General features: G+C 32.5%; 1 protein-coding gene across 7 annotated transcripts in view; it reads right to left on the reverse strand.

Moving 5' to 3' along the window:
- Positions 1–21,789, reverse strand: part of Ppfia2 (protein tyrosine phosphatase, receptor type, f polypeptide (PTPRF), interacting protein (liprin), alpha 2) — a 347,260-nt gene that overhangs the window by 99,513 nt on the left and 225,958 nt on the right. For all 7 annotated transcript variants that reach the window (XM_013019213.1, XM_013019222.1, XM_013019241.1 and 4 more), the window contains one exon: positions 2,560–2,676. In XM_013019213.1, coding sequence (XP_012874667.1) covers positions 2,560–2,676 — 117 coding nt within the window. The remainder of the gene's footprint in view (positions 1–2,559; positions 2,677–21,789) is intronic.

Genomic DNA, 21,789 nt, shown 5'->3' on the forward strand with positions numbered 1-21,789 from the left:
AGAAAGAAAGAAAGAAAGAAAGAACGAAAGAAAGAAAGAAGGAAGGAAAGAAAGGAAGGAAGAAAGGAAGCAGGAAAGGAAGAAAGAAAAACGTTGCCTACAAAAAGATGAAATGAATGTACTATGTTAACCAATGACAGTATATTTCATATGGGCATCTATATCTTTGAAGTAAAATTATAGGAAATTTATCATCCAAAATCTGTGAATAGAATCTAAAAGGAATCTGGTAAGAACTGTCCTATGTTCTACAATGTTCTAACATTTCAATGATACATTGTAAACAAAAATGTAGCTATGGATTGGTAATGAAAAAAATATGTGTACTTAAATAGGGCTAGTCAATGTAATTTACAATATACCTATGCATGAAATAGATGCCATATCATTAGATGATATATGACAGTATTATAGATGAGTACTTTCTTCTGTTCTACTTGCAAGAAATAGTAAAATGTTTTAGATAGCAAACTTAATTATACCTGATATAGCTATATTTCCTCAATTCTAGAATTGAGTGGCATAAATATTGTTGTTATATGTGTTTTGATATTATAACAAACAATATTTCACAAATATGCACAAAAAAGACAAGGCCATAAATCCAATCCATTCCATACACAAACCAGGGTGATTCTATTTCCTTGAGAATTACAATGGTTTATCTTGATGATACAATTTAAATGAAATAGCAATAATTTCATTTTGGTTTCCAAATTGTGTGTTGACTACAAACATCTTCCCCTTAAGAGCTGGTTCATAGATTGACCAAATTAATATCCATTTATTTAGCAGAAGGATACAGTAACAATTTTATGCTAATCTTAAACCCAGCGTTATGAAACCTGTCTGTAAAGCTAGTTTATTTTTAACACTTAGCTTAGGATTTTTATGAAATGCATGGGTAAAACTTAATAGCTCTTAACTGAAGAACTGTTCATTTCTTAGTTGCTGGAATGGAAGCTTATCTCTGCAAATGAATCTGGCTTGCTCAATTCCTTCCCCACTCCCCATACCAATCTTATACTTGGAGAAAAGGAAGAAACACAAGCATTCCCTCCATTTGTTTCAACAGCTTCAGTTAGAAAGTGCTTAATTTATTTTCCTGTAGAAAGAAGTCTAGTACTATTTACTTCATCATCCAGTCACTGTTTCTAATCTCTAGATTTTGGAATCTCTTGGCATTTACAATTATACCAATTTAGCTAGCTGATGTATGTGACCTTAATGATTAAGGTGCTTAAATACCCTGAAATACAACTTCTTAGAGGCAAACATTCAGGAGACTCTAATCTTAAGCACTGGATATGCACATATCTAAGTAATTTTCCTCGAATTCTGTACCTAACAGCCCTTTTTCTTCTATGCTAGAAACAAATGGTTTAGCACAGAAAAATCTTTTGCTAGTGGCCACACTGCTGATTTCTTGTAGCGAAGGATACCAATTTCCTTCTGAAAAGATGGTAAATATTCCACATATTCATACATTGTATCACAGATTCCCATTAACAAGAGCAGTAATGGAATCTCTTTATACAAAGTAAATCAGATTCTAAATTCAATAAGAGATTACAAAAAAATACCTTTCACTAATGAATAACAATACATTAAATCATCAGTTGTCTATGTCACTCAATATACTTCTCAACAAAGTTTTAATATTACACTTAAATGACCTCTGTGTAGATACATATCTCACTTTAAATACATTTTAAGTTAAATATATTATCTACTTATATATATAATTTATAATCTGTATATATGTAGATATCTATATCTATTTGTATAATGTATAAATTAAATTACATATAATTTAATTACTTTAGTTTGACACAGTGGTGCAGGCCTGTATTCCCTATAAATCTGAAGTAAGAAATAGGAAGATCACATGTTGGAGGTCAGCCCCAGCAAAGTTATCAAGATACTATCATAAAAACAAAAGTCAGGCATAGCTCAAGTGGTAGAGTACTGGACTTGGGCAACGCCTAATACTTCACACACAAAAATAAAAGAACTATTATTTTTCTGAACTCTGGACCTGGGTTCTGTCCCTCAACTCTTTGGCTCAAGGTGAGTGCTCTACCACTTGAGCTACAGAGTCACTTCCAGTTTTCTTACGGTTAATTGGAGATAAGAGTCTCATAGACATTCCTGCCCAAGTTGGCTTTGAACTGTGATCCTCAGAGCTCAGCCTCTTGAGTAGCTAGGAATATAAGCATGAACCACTGGTGACTGGCATAAAGAACAATTTTTAAAAATGAAAGTAAGGATAAGTAGAATAATAACTCCTTTATGCAAATACTTAAAGATATATATATATATATATATAATAAACTAATGACAAAACAAAATGCATATACATAAGCACATATATAAACATTTGTTTTCATTTTTGTGACAACCAAATTTAGAATGGTAAATAAGAAGATAAATCCTTATAGGCCTTATAGAGTTGACAAACATACAGAATGTTCATTACCTAGGTTTTATATTTCATAGTACTATCCAATCATATAGCAAGTGACATCTCCATGGAAGAGCATGTCAGATATGCTGTACCTTTTCATGGACTTTCTGCCCAGGCTCCATCCCTTCAAGGTGTTCTGACTCTGTGGACCCTTCACTTGATGCCATTTTTCGTTGTATGTGAACATTTTGTTCACGTAAGGCAACAATCTGCAAAATAAAAGCATTATTCTTTTAAAACTTAAACAGTGTAAAAATCAGAATTTGCTTGACTCTAGTTAGTCACTAATGAGTAGTAGGGAAATGATGAAAAATAATCATCAAGTTTTAGTCAGGTTGCTATGTCAAAAATATTTTCAAAGGTTAAGTTGGTATTTTAAATAATAATGTTCATAAAAGGTTGTAACACCTCTCCTAAAGAAAAGGTTAATGCACTGTGAAAATTATCTAAGAAAATATTTTGTAGGTAGAAAATGTTATCTGCTTGAGAATCCACCTAAGAAATGATCTGATCCATGCATTGTTAACTTAGAAAATACTCATTAATGCAATTTGGGGAATTGCCCTAAATACTCTTCAGGCTAGAGGCATGGCTCAAATGGTAGAGTGCTCACTTAGCAAGCTGACCCTGAGTTAAATCCTCTGAAACAACACCACTGCAACATCTTATCATTTGTGTGTTTAAAGTATACAGGAAACCTAAATGAAAAGATTGAAAATATTGAAGGTTAAAATTATTAGTTCTCATTATAATTATTTATGTACAGTGATAATATGTTATAATTTCAAAGCAAACATACAAAAGCTAGACTTAAATAACTAAAACTATTACGTGTACTTAAATTGTTCTGTTATTATTTTAATGGATATTGATTTAGTATTTTGTATACAAATATACTCAATTTACAGACATTCAGAAAGCAATTATAGCTTGAAAATCTTCTAGACAGGATATTGGAATTATATCTTAAAAATTATAGGTATTTTTTTAATCTAAGAAAAATGTTCCTAGATTGTTGTAACATATGCAATCTTAGTATCAGACACACAGCAATCAAATTCTTATCTTTTTGAAACAGTCTTTTAAAATTTGTTTACTATTTATATTTGTGCTTTAAAAAATATTTTGTATTACATTGGAGTCATATCTTACTTTGTAGAAAGTTTTATTATATTACCCACTCAGGCTAATTAGCTATTAATAAGATTATTTCTTGTGGTATGTGATATACAGCAAACACAGAATCATACAACTACATGTGATTTGAAATCATAAGGCAAACGTAAGGCATAGACTTATGATCGCTTTGAAGTGGCTGAGTGTTGTGCTGCCTGGCAGTGCTTCTGTGCTCTGATCTATTAGGGTGTATCTAGGAGATCACCATAGTTATATATAACTATTTCCTCTACCTTTATTTCATGCCTATACACAGCCTAATATTCATAAAGCACCCAGATTCACCTTTTAAATGTGTTCTAACATTGATTTGAAAGCATCTCCAAAGTAGTTAGCACATTCTTACAAGGTCCATAATGCTACATTGAACAAGGTGTAGATTCCACTGGCCTCAATTCTCTTCCTCAAATGCAGCTGGATCTCTTATACCCAGAAGAGAGGAATTTTATTGTTCCTTTCCCTGAACATGTTTCCCCTGTTACCACAGTTAGTAATAATCTCAGCTTTCAACACTCAGCTGAGTTGCCAGAGGCATGGTTTCAGTAGCAGAGCACCTGCAAATGTAGGGCCCGGTTTCAATCTTTAGTACCACTAAAACAAAATCCAACAACAACAATAAAACTCCATTCTGGAGAATACACATGTTTACTTTATACTCTTGTTTACTTTTTTGTGCAGTATTCACTTAAATCTAATGTTTTATTCCTTTATTTACTTGGCTAGCAGAAGTCTTCATACAATATCAAGCAAAAATAATGTTCTAAGGAGCATTTTTGTGCAAATAGCATTTTCATTTGAAGTAACACATTAAATTATTATGAACAGGCAAGTCCATGAAAGCATGGTCATTTAATTAATGAGTGGATACAAAAAATAAAGAACACAAATTCAATTGATTCAGAGTAAAAGATTGAGAGTGCTTGAGAATTGTCAAAAGACATTTCTTTCATATCAGTTAGCATAAAAATGGGTTACATGAAAGGGACGAGAAAAATGAGTCAGCTCCTAGAAAATCATGTCTATATGACATTCTTTTTTTAATTTTTATTTTTTTATTGTGAAAATACTGTACAGAGGGGTTACAATTACATGGGCAAGATAATGAGTACATTTCCTATCAAGCATTGTAGCCGCCTCCTTTGTTTACCCTTCACATTCCTTTATATGACATTCTTAACATGTTGATCTTTTAAAATAGAAATAATGTATTAACACTGATACATGAGGAATTTTTTTGAGAATTAAAATGTTCTAGTATTAGTATCAGTTAGACAACACCCATTATGTAACACACAGGATTAAAGTACCAGGACATTAAAATTTCTGTAAGTTTTCTTACATTCTTCGGAGAATTACAGCAGCATCATTCCTTTAAGAAGGTTAAAACACCAAATTTTACTCTCAGTTTACAGATTAACTCTCATTTTTTGTAAATCAGTGCCTAAAATAAGCATGCCAACTATAAAGTTTCAGTGAGTGAATTACTGAAATAGTGAATCAGTTCCCTTTTATAGGAAAATCATAGCATCAAATTCATTCACAAAATATGTACATGACAATTAGTTCCAAGTAAAACATTGTTTCAGTAACTAGTATGTAAAATCTTTTTCTTTTACAAATAAACCAAGTCAAATCTTTAGTACCACTAAAACAAAATCCAACAACAACAATAAAACTCCATTCTGGAGAATACACATGTTTACTTTATACTCTTGTTTACTTTTTTGTGCAGTATTCACTTAAATCTAATGTTTTATTCCTTTATTTACTTGGCTAGCAGAAGTCTTCATACAATATCAAGCAAAAAAAAACATAATGATGTAAAATATACCATATTCTCAATATTATATGATTTTTATCCTGTTTTTTTCTTGTTGATAATGAAATGTCTTGGGTAGTTTTAAAATTAGTTTAACATTTGATTTAATTGTAATTAACAATTAATTAATTTAATTAACAGCCTGATTTTTCAATCCACACTGGGAAAAGTGAAACACTATCTTTTAGGTATTCACCTTTGTCATTTAGATAAATGCAATGAAGGTCAAAGGAGAGAAACCTTTGACCTAATGGAAATCTCATTCCCATTTTAGGAGAGAAAATATGAATAAAATTATGAGCAAATAAAAAAAGATAATTGCAAAAGAAAAAGCAAGGGAAAGTTAATGTGAGATGTAAATTATTTAGATATTAGGTGATTTGTGAGTATAAACATGAAGACAGGAAGGAAGTAAAAATAAAAAGATTTCACAGGAAGAAGGTGTGAGAAACATAAATCAGAGCCATGAAAACATTTCTATGACTGCAAATGATTTGAAATTTCTTCCTTAAAAGAGAACTCCAGTAGCAGTGGAAGCTGATGTCTTGGAAGCAAAGAGACATGACTCTTAAGAAAAATGGCAAGTAACAAAAACTATTTCACATCTCTATATTCCCCAATTGTTATCATTTATCAATGATTTAGAATCTATAAATTTATTTATTCCATTTATATTCACTAAGCATCCTTCTAGGAAACAGATGCTATTGGGAAAAATTAAGACTGGTTTCTTCCAGAATCCAGCCTAATAAATATCCTCTCCTTCCAAAAAAAGAACCATGACAGAGACAACAAATTTATAATCATGTATTCTCTCTTACAATGTGCCCCACACTGTGTATTCTAAGAATATAATAAAAATTTGCTAACTTATATCATCTTTTTTTTGCTTTTTGTTTTTTTTTTTTTTGGTCTGGTCGTGGGGCCTGAACTCTGGACTTGAGTGCTGTCCCTCAGCTCTTCAGCTCAAGGCTAGTGCTCTACCACTTGAGTCACAGCACCACTTCTGCTTTTTTCTTTTTGCTTATGTGGTGCTGAGGAATCGAACTCAGGGCCTCATGCCTGCAAGGCAAGCGCTCTACCACTGAGCTACCTTCCCAGCCCTTATATCATCTTTTTATCTGTATAATTCTTTCTAAGCTTTAGAAACATTTTGAAAGCAAAATCTGAGACACAATTATAAGTAGGTCACTCAGAAAGTGATTTCAAGAAGTCTAGTGTTCCTTAAGTATGCTTGAAAGACCAAGGACAAATCCTGGTCCCTTTAACTCTTGCTACTTATATGGTCTTGCACAATTTAGCCTTCTTCTTCTTCTTGTTCTTCTTCTTGTTCTTGTTCTTCTTCTTGTTCTTGTTCTTCTTGTTCTTCTTGTTCTTGTTCTTGTTCTTGTTCTTGTTCTTGTTCTTGTTCTTCTTCTTCTTCTTCTTCTTCTTCTTCTTCTTCTTCTTCCTCTTCTTCTTCCTCTTCTTCTTCCTCTTCTTCTTCCTCTTCTTCTTCTTCCTCTTCTTCTTCTTCCTCTTCTTCTTCTTCCTCTTCTTCTTCTTCTTCTTCTTCTTCTTCTTCTTCTTCTTCTTCTTCTTCTTCTTCTTCTTCTTCTTCTTCTTCTTCTTCAATATGGGGGGGAATATTAATTCTTATCTTCTTAACAATAGTAAGTCAAATATGAAGCCCCTTAAACACTCATTATATAAGGACTGTGACCAAAAAGAATTGATTGATCTCCACTTGCACTGTCCTACTTGTACTTTGTTCTCTAGCTCTGAAAGGCTTCAAGTTACACATTTGCCATCTTGGCTATGTTTTTTTTTTAACTCACCTGGGTTGTTTTTCCTTCTCCTTATCTTAGATCTTGAGAATAGGCTATAGGGTTATACCTTTCAGGGAATTTATTTAGGTAATTCTGCAGCACTTTATTTTATTTTTTTTACTAATTCATATCATGAATCAGCTGCTAGGTACTTGGTATTCCATTTTTGATACTGAGTGTCTTGGCAGTGAAATATTATTATTCAACTCATGTTCTTAGGACGCTAGCTGGAAAACAAGAGCTCCTCCAGAAATATTTATGGACTGTCAAATGATAGCAGACTAAGTATACGAGGTCAATGGGAAGTTGAAAACTACGCGTGAAAAAAACATGTCAGATCTATGTTGGAACAAGTAATTAGTTATCCAGGGAGAAAACTATATGAACTTGAAAGCTTTCCCCGTGCTCATATTACATGTTTTAAAATTTAAAAAGGAACCATAGAAGTATTCATGGGGGATAAAAACAACCCACAAACAAATACTGATATAGCGTTGTAGGATATTCATGCCATAGTTTGAGGAGGCATTTAGAACAGAAGGTAGGGCACTTCAGTGAGAGTCATCAGGATATAATGCAAATATAAAGTAATAAGCAATTTCTCTGTGTCTCAGAATATTACTAAAAATAATTGCAAGTGTACTGCAGCTTGGGTACTATGACTCAGATGCATGGTATCATAATGTGCGTATGTGCTTTAAATTCAGCATGAATTTACATGAAATAGAGAAACGGAATTCCAAGAGCAGATATCTCAACACTTAATTCTCCTCATAGAATTCTAACATTGGTACAATAAAAATGTTATAAATTAATTTAACTTTTATCATTTCATCATTTCAAAAGTATATTGTACATGGTCTTTCCACACAGTTAGATAATGGATGAACACAAATTCTACATTATATTGTATATTAATCTCCCAATAGTGTTACAAGTTGAGTATAATTTTTATTTTATAAATGAGGAAAATAGCATAAATTCAATAAGTAACATTCTTGAGGCTATACAGCAAAAGATATAACAGGATCAAGTTTTAAACTAATGCTTGACATTGTAATGCTACTTGATTACTAATAAGTTGATTCTCTGCTTCTGAAATCTAAATATTTATCTAGGTCAGGACTAGAGTTCTATAGTCTGAAACAGGGGAATCTTCCTTCTCTGCCTTGGCAAACCATATAGAAAGTACCTTCTAAATCAGAAGATGTCTTCAGTTGCTTCTAAGAATAAAAACCATACAGTGTGCATTATTCATTACTTTTACTTGTAATTTCTATGTGGCATAGGCATTTAAGCATACCTCAAAAACTTACTAACAACTTAAATCATGTCAATGTAAAATTCTTACTTCTAGCTCTGCAGGAACCTTCGTAGACACGTTTAAAATTTCTATTTGCCTCTTCCTTCTCAAAAGCAACTTCAGGGCAGTATCTGTGCCTAATTAACAAGAGGTTTTTTCCATCTATTTTTATTCCAAATTCAATTAACAATTCCAGGAGTGAGACATAACAGAAATCTCACATACAACACACAATTTGCTTCTACAGAGGTACTTATTCTAATTTTAGCTGAATTCCATGTTTAGATTATACTGAGATTGCACTGCACAAAAACAAACTGGAAAAAATAAAACCTAGTAGAACACAAGAACTTTACGATTTACACTGAGCAACTCTCCAAGCAACAGTTTGGATTTGTGGATTTTTTAAAAATATTACTTGGAGGAAAAATAAAATTGAGCCACTTGTTCAAATAGAATTAAGGACCCCAAATCAGTATAGCAATTATTTCATCATAAAGGCTTTCTTTTTGGAAATAAGATTTAAAACACCACAAAAGCACACGAATCCCAGCATGTAAAGAAGTTTCATGTGGTCTTTACAGTTTGATCATCTGGCATGTAACATTTATTTACCAGTTAGCTAGACAGAGACTGAAACTTTATAAAACTAAACTGTTCCCACCTAAACTATGCTCTCATAAGATTTTTGTGAGATGAGCAGAAGTTTGCACTGTGAAGATGTGTCCCTGCTCAGATCACCAAAAAAGGTGTTAAATTAGTGATTTCAAGAATGAATCCATTTATCTTAATGAATGACATAGTAACTTGGAGATGAGAAGAGGAGGCTCAATTTGCAGTTGTACAGAATTTTCACCACTGACACTAGTGCTACTCAATCAGTAAGTATTTGCGAAATGAAGGAGCACATTTACTATCACCTTTTCTACTTTCACTTGTAGCATTGGCTGGCTAGCTCCTAAGATGAACAGGCTTATTGAGATGAATTGCCTATGTGCCTATTATCAGTAAATTTCTAGTGATTCTTTGCTGGAAAATAAAAAGAATGAGTTTGGCTATTTGCAAATTTTACAATTTTTTTCTTAGATATAGAGTATTTGAGAATGGAACTAAAGCTTTGTTTCTAATAATAAAGAAAAAATATTTTGAAGACTTTAGAAACTAAAATATTTCTTTTTAAAAATGTTATCTGATTGTAAAGATGCTGTACAGAGGAGTTACAGTTACGTGAGTAAGGTGATGAGTACATTTCTTGTCGAGCATTGTTACCCTCTCCTTTGTTTTTCTTCGACTATCCTTGTTAAACAAAATTACAAAACAGTAAAAAGTCAGGCTTGAGGCATGGTAGAGTGCCAGACTATTGAGTCTGAATCACTGAGTTCCAATCCCAGTAGAGCCAAAAAGAAAAGGAAATGTTTGAAAAGGTACATTTATACAATCTTAATCATATCTCTGTTTTTCATTTATTCAAGTATGGTTCTCTGTTGTCAGGAATTTTTCTTGTACTTTTAGAGTGAACCTTCTGTTTAACAACCTAAATATACTGTATATTCTTCAGCAAATATTTGACTTTTAGAATGTCATATTATAGTCAATATCTTTAATAACATACATAATGATTTGTTTCTCTTTACAAAGTCATGAGATCTGATGCCCTCAGTGAAGCATGATTAATATTATAAGTACATACTGGGTTTATTTTTCCCCAGTTAGCACAGAAGTGACAAAATTATAGGCTATGTCTTAGAACAATCCTTTTTTTACTTCTATTGTGGTAAAGAGTCTTAAGGGAAAGAAAGCATTTCAAAGTGCTTGAAAACTAAAGAAAATGTGGAAGGCAAAAACAATATCCATTAGTCATTCCAGCAAGTAAAAATGTAAGCAGGGGAAAGAAAAAAGATTTATCTTAGTCTTTTCCTTAGAAATAGTTCCCACTCCACACCGAAAAATAAGAATACTCAACACATTATTCTAAATAATTCCATTTAAAGTAATCCATTTGCCTGGGCAATTACTTGCCATTATATTCATCGGTATGCATTTTAATTTTACTTTATATAATCTGAAGTATATTGGGCAGTATTATATCTAAAAAGACAATAGTAACAATATCAATATTATTAATAATATTTACTAAAAGATTCTTTATACACAGTTTTAAGTTTATATGTATTAATTCATTTAGACACTACAACCACATGGACAGTAACTTCTAAATTGTTTGAGCTAATTAATTAGGGAAGAAAAAATAGAGGTTATCCACAGTTTTACAGATCTTGCAAAAGTCAAAATCATCTAAAGAAGCCTTTGCTTCTCCTGTGTTCAGTCTACTTTCCTCGGGATAGATATATTAACATTGTCCCATCAGATGGAATGAGTGGTTATTTTCACCACTTCCCCAAAATTGTCCTCATTAATACCTAACTGCACTTAAATATCCATTTTTTACAGATTAATTTTTATAAATTTTGGCACACACAAGCTGGAAATTATCTTTTTATGTTTGAATGGTCAAGAAATAATTGACAAGGGGAAAAGGGTAGAAAAATTAAGAGAAGGGCACACTGCAGCCAAGAATCCAATGAATAGCTTACAAAATTAAGAGAGTGAGGGAGGGTTGGTAGGGGAAGGTGTTGATAAGATGCACTGTGTTCATAAATTACTTCGTTAAATTGCACTTCCTTTGTATAATTACTTAAAGAGAAAAATAATTAAAAAAGGAAAATGAACAAATTGAAAATAATACTGAAGGCTGGCCACAAAGGCTTGTAAGGGAGAATGATTACACCTGTTGATTTTAGGTTGTGGGGAAGGGTTTGTAAGTGATGCGGGGGAGGGAAAGGGATGGTAGGGGAAAAACAAAGGAGTGGGGGTAACAATGCTTGACCCCTCTGTACAGTATTTTTACAATAAAAAATATATATTAAAAAAAATGAAAGTTCAACAGTAACATTTAGGGGGCTTTGGAGACTAGATAAAGCACATAGGCAGTCAAAACCCAATCACTTTTTTTGCAATGAAACACCAGTAGAAACCAAAGACTCGAAGACTTGGGTGAGGAGGGCTCCAGTTTGGCTACACCATGTTAAAATGGATTCTAGGAGACTAATGGATTCTTACCTTAATGAAAGCTTTGTGTTTGGCTCTCCTATTGTGGAGCTATCCTTGGCTGATTTTAATTTGTTGTTTTTTATCTAAGAAACCAGACCTGTGTGTACAATAACTTTCAATATGTCTGCATCTGTCTTCTGGGAATCACTGAATCTGAGCATCCTGTACTTGAAGTTGGTATCAGAATTGGGGCTGGGTTGGGCATCAGGGCCTCTTAAGGAGTTCTGTGCCCTTGAACCTTGAACTTTGGCTAAGCTGTGCTCATAATAGCCAATAAATAGCGACAGTTCTTGATTTGTTGTGGTGTGATTTAACAGTGTTGTGGCTTCATGAGGTTGTCACATAGCTAGTATATATGTAGTAGAAACTCTATTTTGATTTTGAAATGTGATCTCTTCTTAAGCTATCAATGAATAGAAGGATATTGTCCTGCAATTTGAGACACTGGAAGGATTAGCAGGTCCCTGGCAGCCTCTGGTCATGAGAACAAACAGCCCATAGCCTAATGAAAATTCATTTCCACTGATGACAATTTTAATTTACAATGGGTCTATTGGGTTGTAATCCACCATAATGAGAGGATTATTTGCACTAACTGTAAAAGATACAGTCTTAGTAGTTATTCATTAAGATTGAATTCGTTAATATGTCTGTTTGCAGGTTTGTTTCATTTTCCTCTTCTAAAAGACCAACTATTTGGAAGTACCAAAATTTTTCAGCATTTGAGATCCACTGCACTTTCCTGCCTAAAAGGAAATGGGAATAAAGAGTACTCTTGTCCTGTGTAATGAAACTCAGGAGCTGACATTTTCTACATTAAAGCACAGGAGTCATTTGAGCACTTTCATACCATTTACTTCAGAATTCTAACATAGTCAGTTATACTTCATTCTTCACCAATGGAAAAAATTCGGATGAAAAGTACTCAATTTAGAAATCTAACATTTTCAAATAGCTGCAAGTAAACCAAAGTTTCACTGGGTATTTTCTATAGAGGTAAACATTTAGCTTTGATATCTGTCAGTTAAATTAACCAATTGACTTATGACGAGTCTTATTTATTTAGTTGTTAACCAGGTTTATCTTTCAATGAGTAGGAATCTTAAAATAATCCATTAAAATATACTAAGTTGGAAAAGAACATAATGAATTTCAGTAACTAGAAGAAAATGAACAGATGATTTAGACACTTGTAGCAGTTATTCTTTGGAAAGAAATACCATAATTAACAGAAAGGCGAGGCTGCAAAATCAAAGTGGGTTATTCTGGGTGCTGTGAGGAGGAATCCCAATTGAAGATGTCTCCCTTTGAATCTGAGTACTGATGTACAGAAGGGTTACCATTTCATAAGTCAGATAATGAGTAAATCTTGTTTTGGGCAATGACACCTTTCTTTGCTCTCTCCCACTTTTTCCCTCTTGTTCCCACCCTCAAGTAGTCCAAATTTTAACGTAGTCCAAATTTTAACTTTTGTAATGGAGTCATGTGATGATTAAAATTGTACCTGTGTTTAATCTTGAGTACACTATCCAAAGATTTTATAAAGGACAATATAGTGATAAAAAGTGTTTTTAATTGTACATTAACACACAATTTTATTAGATTAGTTTTATAAAAATATTTTGCTACATATTATCTAATCCACGAATCATTTCTCATAAACCTAGTTAGGCCTAAAATAGGCAGCAATGTGAATCTCTATTTTAGACAATTTCTTCATACAGGTATTAGAAATTGTAAAAAAATATAGTGCAAGTAGCAAACAGAAATTTTGTTAGCTACATTTGTTAAATTTGAACATATAGTGTCATAAGACACATTGATGCCCTCTTATTTGGGAAGTGTTTTTATCCTAGAGTATATAATTATCAACAACAAAGGAGAAATTTCCTATTGATGGTAATAACTTGGGTAATTGACAGTTTCTCCAACTATCTCTACAATAAAATATCATCATGAAGATAACTTAGAAGTGCATAGCAAAGGACATAGCTAGCAAGATCAATAGAAAACCCATAGATTGAGAGAAGATCTTCACTAGCCATACAACAGATAAGGGCCTCATATCTAAAATTTACTTGGAACTCAAAAAATTAAATCCCCCAACAACAAATCCTCAAAAAACAACCACCCCTTTAATAAATGGGCTCAAGACTTAAAGAGAGACTTCTCTGAAGAGGAAATAAGAATGACCAACAGACACATGAAGAAATGCTCAACTTATCTGGCCATAAAAGAAATGCAAGTCCAAACATCATTGAGATTCTACCTCACCCCAGTTAGAATGGCTATAATCAAGAAATCTAACAACAGATGCCGGAGGGAATGTGGCAAGAAGGGAACCCTACTGCATTGTTGGGAGTGTAAACTTGTTCAACCACTTTGGAAAGCAATATGGAGGTTCCTTAAAAAATCCCACATAGAGCTCCCCTATGACCCAGCAATCCCACTTTTGGGAATTTACCGAAATGATCACAAACAAGACCATACTAAAGCTACCAGCACAACTATGTTTATAACAGCATTATTTACCATAGTTAAGATATGGAACCAACCCAGATGCCCCTCAGAAGATGAGTGTATCAAGAAAAAAATTATATATATATATATATATATATGAATTCTATGCATCCATCAGGAAGAATGACACCACCCCATTTGTTACGAAATGAAAGACTTGTAAAAAATTATATTAATTGAAGTAAGCCAGGCCCAAAGAAACATAGGTCCCATAGTTTCCCTTATTTGCAATAACTAGTATATGCCTAGGATAACCTTAACAGACACATAGAAAAGGTCAAAGCTATGCACATATAAGATGGTGCTAAGAGAAATGAACCCCAAGATAGAGACACAAGAGGGTTTATCTTTGTTGTTGTTGTTTTTAATGTACTTATACTATGTGATTTCTTTTGTTTCTTTTGTTATGTTCTCACCCCATGGGATAACCCCTATTTTTATTGTATTTGATTCCCGTACACTTCATCTTGTATATACATTTTTCTAATTTGGGGAGGGGAAGGGAAATAACAAAGTGCTGAAACAAGGACACAGGCTGACCCTTTGTAAATATGAGATGTATAAGACACTATGTTAAAACTGAACTCTACAACTTGGGCTATGTTAAAATCGAACTCTACAACTTGGGAGGGGACAAGGAAAAGTGGGAGAGGTGGGGAGGGAAGGGATGGCTGGGGAAAAATCCTATATCTTTGTGAATACTGCTGTGATGATGCTAAAACTTTTGAGTCTACTAATAAAAGAGATAGACATTATTTAAACATTCAACTCTTCTATGACCAATTAAAAATCATACAATCTGTTAACAAAAGTGAGATAATTACATCAAGATTAGGTTCTCATAATTTTATAGGCAGTGACACCCAAATTTTATATAGCAAGTGACAGAAGTTCAGACCTTCAAGATGTCCTGGTTCCATGCTAACTCTGTTATTCAATCAATACTATATGCCAGTAAGTTTAGAGATTGTGACTTGCCTCAATTGTCCATGAAACAGTGTCACTATATTTGACTTTTTGCTACAGCATTCCATTAAAATTATTCAGGAATTAACCTTTGTTTAATTTACTTTGTTTAATAATGATGAAACAAAGCTGATCAGTTGCATTCACTTATGTTGTTTACAGAAAATTGGAAAGCTCGCATAAGACTGATTCATTTTACAAATTGGTGATGGACAAAATTACTTCTGCTTTTCTCTCATAGAACTGGAAAACAGAAATAAAAGATCTAAAAACCGAATAGATTGATAAACTGAATAGTTTGAACTGCTTTTCATTTTTAAGATTCTAAAACAATAATAAGAACATTAGCAGTGATCTCTTTCTCTACATCCGGCACTTTCCCTTACAGATAAAGAGTGTTTAGTTTGAACAAACAACTGACTTTTTCTTATGATTACTGGTAAGAATAAATGATCTCACAATTTGAGATGAGTATTGTTATCAGTTCCTTCAAAGCAGATCCCTTAATAAGGACTGAGCAGTAAATTTCCCCTTTCCTCTTTTTGAGTAATTTTCAGCTATTTAAGTTTCTTTTAAACTATTTAAATAGGCTCAGTTGCTTATGGATTTCAGAAGTTTCCTAAGACTTTATGTCTATGGAGTTTTAGAAAAAACATTTAATTCTAAATTTATTCATAGTCCTAAGTCTTAAGAGAGAACTTTTGTTTAATATTTAGATTAATTCTTTTGAAATATGATAAGTGAAATGAACTCAAAAGGTTTTTCTTTCTTGATATTGTTTCTAACATATTTATAAGATGACTTCTTTGTTGCCTTGTATGTCCCCCTTGTATAACCTGTTTTCACTGTATTTGATGTTGGTATAATTTGTGGAGGGGAAGGGAAAAAACAAATTGTTTAAATAGGGATACAGGTGGACCCATTGCAACAATGAGATGTACAAGTCATTATGTCAAAAAATGAACTTTACAACTTTGGTGTAAGAGTGGGGACAGGGGGGTTGAGGGGGGTAGGAGGGTAGATGAGAAAGGATGGTAAGGGGAAACAAAGGAAGAGGCAACAATGCTTGATAAGAAATGTACTCATTACCTTGTTCATGTAATTGTAACCCCTCTGTAGGGTATTTTCACAATATAAATATATAAATAAAATTTAAAAAATGAAATACTGTTAGCAAAATGATTAAAAAGTTTAAATAAGGGAATATGATGGAAGAGTCCATGTAGTTTCCATTGGTAAGTGCTGTAGAAAATGGGTTTTGATTTAATTTGATGTGTTAACTATATAAGAAGAACTTCTGTGATTACAATCTTGCACAGGCTTAGCACTGATGACTCGGACAGAGTCTATATTAGCTTGTTTATAAATTCCTTCATTGTTTTCACCTCCCTTGATAGAAAAGCTCTTTTTCCTTGGAAAGAATCCTTCCAGTCTAATCTCTGTGTCTTCCTTCCTCTGAAAATCAAAATCTTCATTCATTACTACACAACATGTTTCCTCCCTTCCCCCATTATCTATTCTTGAGAGAATTTCACTACTTGAAGTAGTAGAAAGCATGATTATATTATACTGTTTTCTCTGCCCTTTTCATTAATTCCCCCCCCACATTGCTTATATTTTCAATTCTCTTCTATTATAAAAAGTCTAGCTTTCAATACTGTCTAGACTCATCAAACTTTTACACTCCTACCTCCTCATTGCTGAATTTCTCAAAGGTATTTCTCACCTTCTTTTTCTTTCTCTTTCTCTCCATTTCTCAATCACATCTCTCATTTTGAACTCAGGGCCTTATATTTGCTAAGCATAAACTCTACCACTCAAGATACATCTGTCTTGTACCTTTGTCATTTTTAGAATTTTTAATAGACTCATATACATTCATTCTTTACATCACTCCTATCCAGTTTTTAGAGTTTTCTTTGCAAATATTTCCAATGACCTTTAAATTGTAAAGTTAATCATCTCATATCAGGCATAATCTTCCATGAGTTCATGAAATATTTGACCCTGTTGGATGTCTCAAATTTATATTTATTTCTTGTCTCATTCTTCTTCCTGCTATTACCCCTTGTCTCCCCCTTACTCCTACCTTCCTTCCCTCCCTCCATCTCTCTCTCTCTCTCTCTCTCTCATTAATTTTTACATCTGTTCTGGATTTTAAAATCTCCCTTTATTTGCTTATTTTGTATTTTCAACTATATTTACATGTTCACCTTTGTACTTTTATTTTCATTCAACATAGAATTGTTTTGGTGATTCCATGTAATAATGTTTATGAATCAATGACTACAATCCCAATCTATAGCTTAAAAACTTCCCAAATCAGAATTTGCTAGCTGTAGTTCTTCTCACCATCTGAATCCAATTTCTAATGATTGTGACTATTAATTTTCCTATGCATATTCTTTTTTTAAAAAGAGAAAATCCTAGAATAAATCTCATTGTAGAGGAGATACAATGAAAGGTTAATTTCCTTATGGAAATTCTACTTGAAAGTTGGTAAATTTGGTGATTAGAATTAGCATACATAGAGTAAAATGAATATGAAAATGGATTAGTCTACAACCAAATGAGCCAGTTCATTTTTATATATTATGCAGTCATGTAGAAAAAGCTTTTAAAATAACACACCAGTGTCTTTACCACAAATTTGTCTGCCAATTGACATTTTACAGAAGCTTCTGAATAATCCATTTTGTCAGGCTTAATTAAATAATTTTTAAAAAGTATATGGGCTGCTGCTAAGGGAGAACACATTGTTAGGATGTAATCCATTTATTCTTCTTTGTGCTTTCCTTTTATTGTAGATTTTTATGTAGTTTCTCTATTTTGAGAAGTAACAAAATTACTGGGCACAAATTGAAGACTTTATTGTACTTAAATAATCTAGTCACTTTTGTAGGACAATAAGCTTGAAAATGCATTCAGTATTAACAATTCAATCTACCCATGTGAGGTCACTGAAAGAGGCATAAAATTACATCAAATTTTCCTTATGTGTACATTTAGTTTTAATATGTGACTCAATTATATTTGTTATTATTAAAAGAACAATAACAAATGCCAACCTGGGCAATACTTGTGTTCTACTCAGTTTATTACTTTCTGAACCTGCCTCCTGATTACTGAAAACCACGATTTTCTAAAAAATCTAAATTTTAAGCACAGAACTATAAATATTACATATCTTTTTGTACTCATATTTTAGAACTGTGGATAATGTAGAAAATAGAAAATTTAGTCATTTCTTCCCTCCACAGAAACTCTCTTTTGCTTTGCTATTGTCTATAGGATGTAGCCCACCTCAGGTTGTAACCATCATCCCAATTTAGATTTCTTGTCTCTGTATACTTACTCCCATTATACCCTGCCTGCATCCTGTATCATCCACTAAGTCCATCAACAATCTCATTTTAGTCGCCATTCTAATTGTAAATATATTTACCTCAGAAAAATTTAGTGATGTTGAATCTTTATAATTAAGGGCTCCCTTTTTAGTATTTCAGTAATACTACTAAATTTTGTACTGACTTCCATTTTATATGTCATAGTTCATTATAATTACATTTCTTATGATAAGAGAAACAAAAAATAGCTTATCATTTGAATCACTTTAAGGATATCATTAATAGTATTGACTTCAATCACATTGATATGCAAGTATTAAATCTACCTAGCTCAGGAGCATTATTTATTTACTCAAACTGTAATTCAGTGTACATTAAACATTAAATATCCATTTTAATTTTTTAATTCCATTGCTTTTTAAAATTGTTTTATTTTTAAGTAGTTGTACAAATGACATCATTTAACAAAGTAGTTTGGGTATAACATCCATTTTGATCAATGTGACACCTTTCAACATTCTCACCCCATAGATCTCTCTATGCCTTACTAGATTGTAGAACTAATTCTTTATTTATACCTAGTACTTAATGAAGAAACTGTCAATCAGAAGATGTCTAGTAAAAATGAAGTGGAAGTTTTATCATCAAAACCATCAGCTCATGTCAGCATACCACATCAGATGGTGTTAACCTTTCAGCTCTGCTCAACTTTAACCCACATTTAACCAAAAACAAAGCAGAACCTAACCATTGAAAGCATACTTTCAAGAATTTTACTTTTCCCCCTACAAAATAAATAAACAGAAAAAATGTACTTTTAGTGTGTTCTCACTTCATAAAATATGAAAGGTAAATTTTTAGCATGCATTCAGTACCCTACAGGGATCTAAACCATGCCAACTTCATGTTCCTCTTCTATCTTTTCATACACTACTTTAATGAGCATAAACTTATCTATTATATTTGAACCAGGGACTTCAAATTTTCTTTTCTTTTCTGCACCTTGACACATATACACATTGACCACAAGATCCATATCACTGTTGGGAATTAAGTGAATGTAAATGAAAAGGATGTGCCTATCTTCTCCGGAAGCCAATAATCTAGGCATAGACAAACACAAAATTAGCTCTAATACTTGATAAAAAGCTATCATACATGCAGAAGCTATGAAATTTAGCCATGTAAACTAAAGAGCAAGTGCTGCAGATGAGGAATCATAAAAAATTCATTAAAGAGATAAGGTCTAAGCTTGCATATAAATAAGGAAGAATGATGTCAATGGTAAGTTGCAGTAATGCAGAGATTCCAGGAGCGATATTAGTATAAGTTATAAGGTAAAATAGTAGCTTATTTCATATCAGGAGGTATATTTGTATAAATACATCTAATGACTCAATTAGGGGGATGGGATAATGAGAGGAACTATGTATGCAAAGGTTAGAGCTATTAAAAGAGCTTTTAATGGTGTATTAGCAGTCTTTGTATTATTAATATAAATGTATACAGTATATTAATGTTAAAGTAGAATGCACCACAGATCAGAGAATTTTTATATCAGTCCTAAGGCTTGAACTCAGAGCCTGGGAATTGTCCCTGGAGTGTTCTACCAGTTGACCCACAGAACTACTTCTGGAGGTTTTGCTAGTTAATTGGAGAAAATAATCTCAAGGACTTTTTGGCCAGGCTGGTTTTGAGCTGTAATCCTCAGATCTCAGCCTCTTCAGTGGCTATGATTATAGGTATGAGCTATCAGTCCCTGACCCAGATCAGAGAATTTTCTAAAACTAGAGCTCAAATATAACTTGACAAAATTATGCATCAGGGATGGATAGAAAATAAGAACAGATAAAAACCTGGGTGTAAGATGTAATGAAAATCTGAAATACCTCAATTCCAATATGAATGGAAAAAGATAAGAGTAAACGTATGTGGGAAACAATGAAGACATGGTTATGTGAATTAGAACTTTTTGAATGCAAAGAGTTAAGACAAGATCAAAGACAAAATGAGACATTTATTGTACAAAATGTGGTACATACATAATGGAATTTGACTCATCCATTAGAAAGAATGGTATTGTACTCCTTGTAAAGAAATGGAAAGGCCTGGAAGAAAATTATATTAAGTGAAGTAAGTCAGGCCAAGAGACAAAGGATTCATGTTTTTCCTTGTATGTGGAAGCTAGATTTAGCTTATAAGCCTATAAGTAAATATATTGGGTGGTATGCAAGAGTGTACAAATGTATCAACTGAAATATGGTAGTATCAAAGGAGAACTCAAATAGTATAATTCCTTAGAAAAGCAAAGTCAAAGTCAAATTTCAGCTAAATAAAACACCTGGAAGAAGGTACTTGAAAGGGATGGGGTGAGTTCAAGGAGAAAGGAGTGGATAAATAAAAAGAAAGGGAAAATGCATTCAAGAATCCAATGCATATTCTACAAAATTACAAAGAGTAAAGGAAAGTGTAGGAAAGAGAGGGGTGGGTTAGAATGTCAAAAGGGTTGGCATTGATCAAAATGTGTTGTATTCTTAAACTGCTTTGTTAAAGGGCAGCTCCTTTGTGCAAATACTTAAATATAATTTCAAAGATAATAAAATGTAGGTATGAATTGTTTGGACTCATTTGTACAATAAAACTTCTTATCAGGATTATTGTGCTGATAGCCAGATATTTAGCATAAAACATAGATAGTTAAAATACTTTGCAAAACTAGCTATGGTATTTAAGCACTCAATTAAATAATCTAGTGTTAATGTCATTGTAGAAAGTGACTTTTGATCATAAAGTATGTTTTGATTTCTTATAAGAATAGATTTTTGTAAAAAACTCAAACACTAAAGAAGTAGAAAATACATAGATCTTAAAAGAGTAAGACAACTAATATATCATTTAATATGTAAATGCAAACAATTTTTCTATTCCTATACTAGTGTGTAAAAATTATATATATGATATATTATATTATATGTAATTTATATTTAGAAAAGCTATAAAATGTCATATTTCTTACATAACAAAATACTATGGAGCTTTCCCCAGAACAAAATATAAAGCTATTTCCCATTTCCACCAGAGTAGATGGTTTGTATAAATTAGAAAATGTGCTCCAAGGCCTGGGTACAATACCAATATGTATCCTAATTAACCAGCCATGTACTGAATTTCTGTCTTGAATTTCTCTCCTGTTGGACATTTATCACAAGGAATGACATATGAAACCTATGGAGGTGTCAAATGATGTATGAAATCCTTCTCTTCTTCTTCTT

This window comes from Dipodomys ordii, unplaced genomic scaffold, assembly GCF_000151885.1.
Source record: "Dipodomys ordii isolate 6190 unplaced genomic scaffold, Dord_2.0 Scaffold3, whole genome shotgun sequence".
Lineage (NCBI taxonomy): Eukaryota > Metazoa > Chordata > Mammalia > Rodentia > Heteromyidae > Dipodomys > Dipodomys ordii.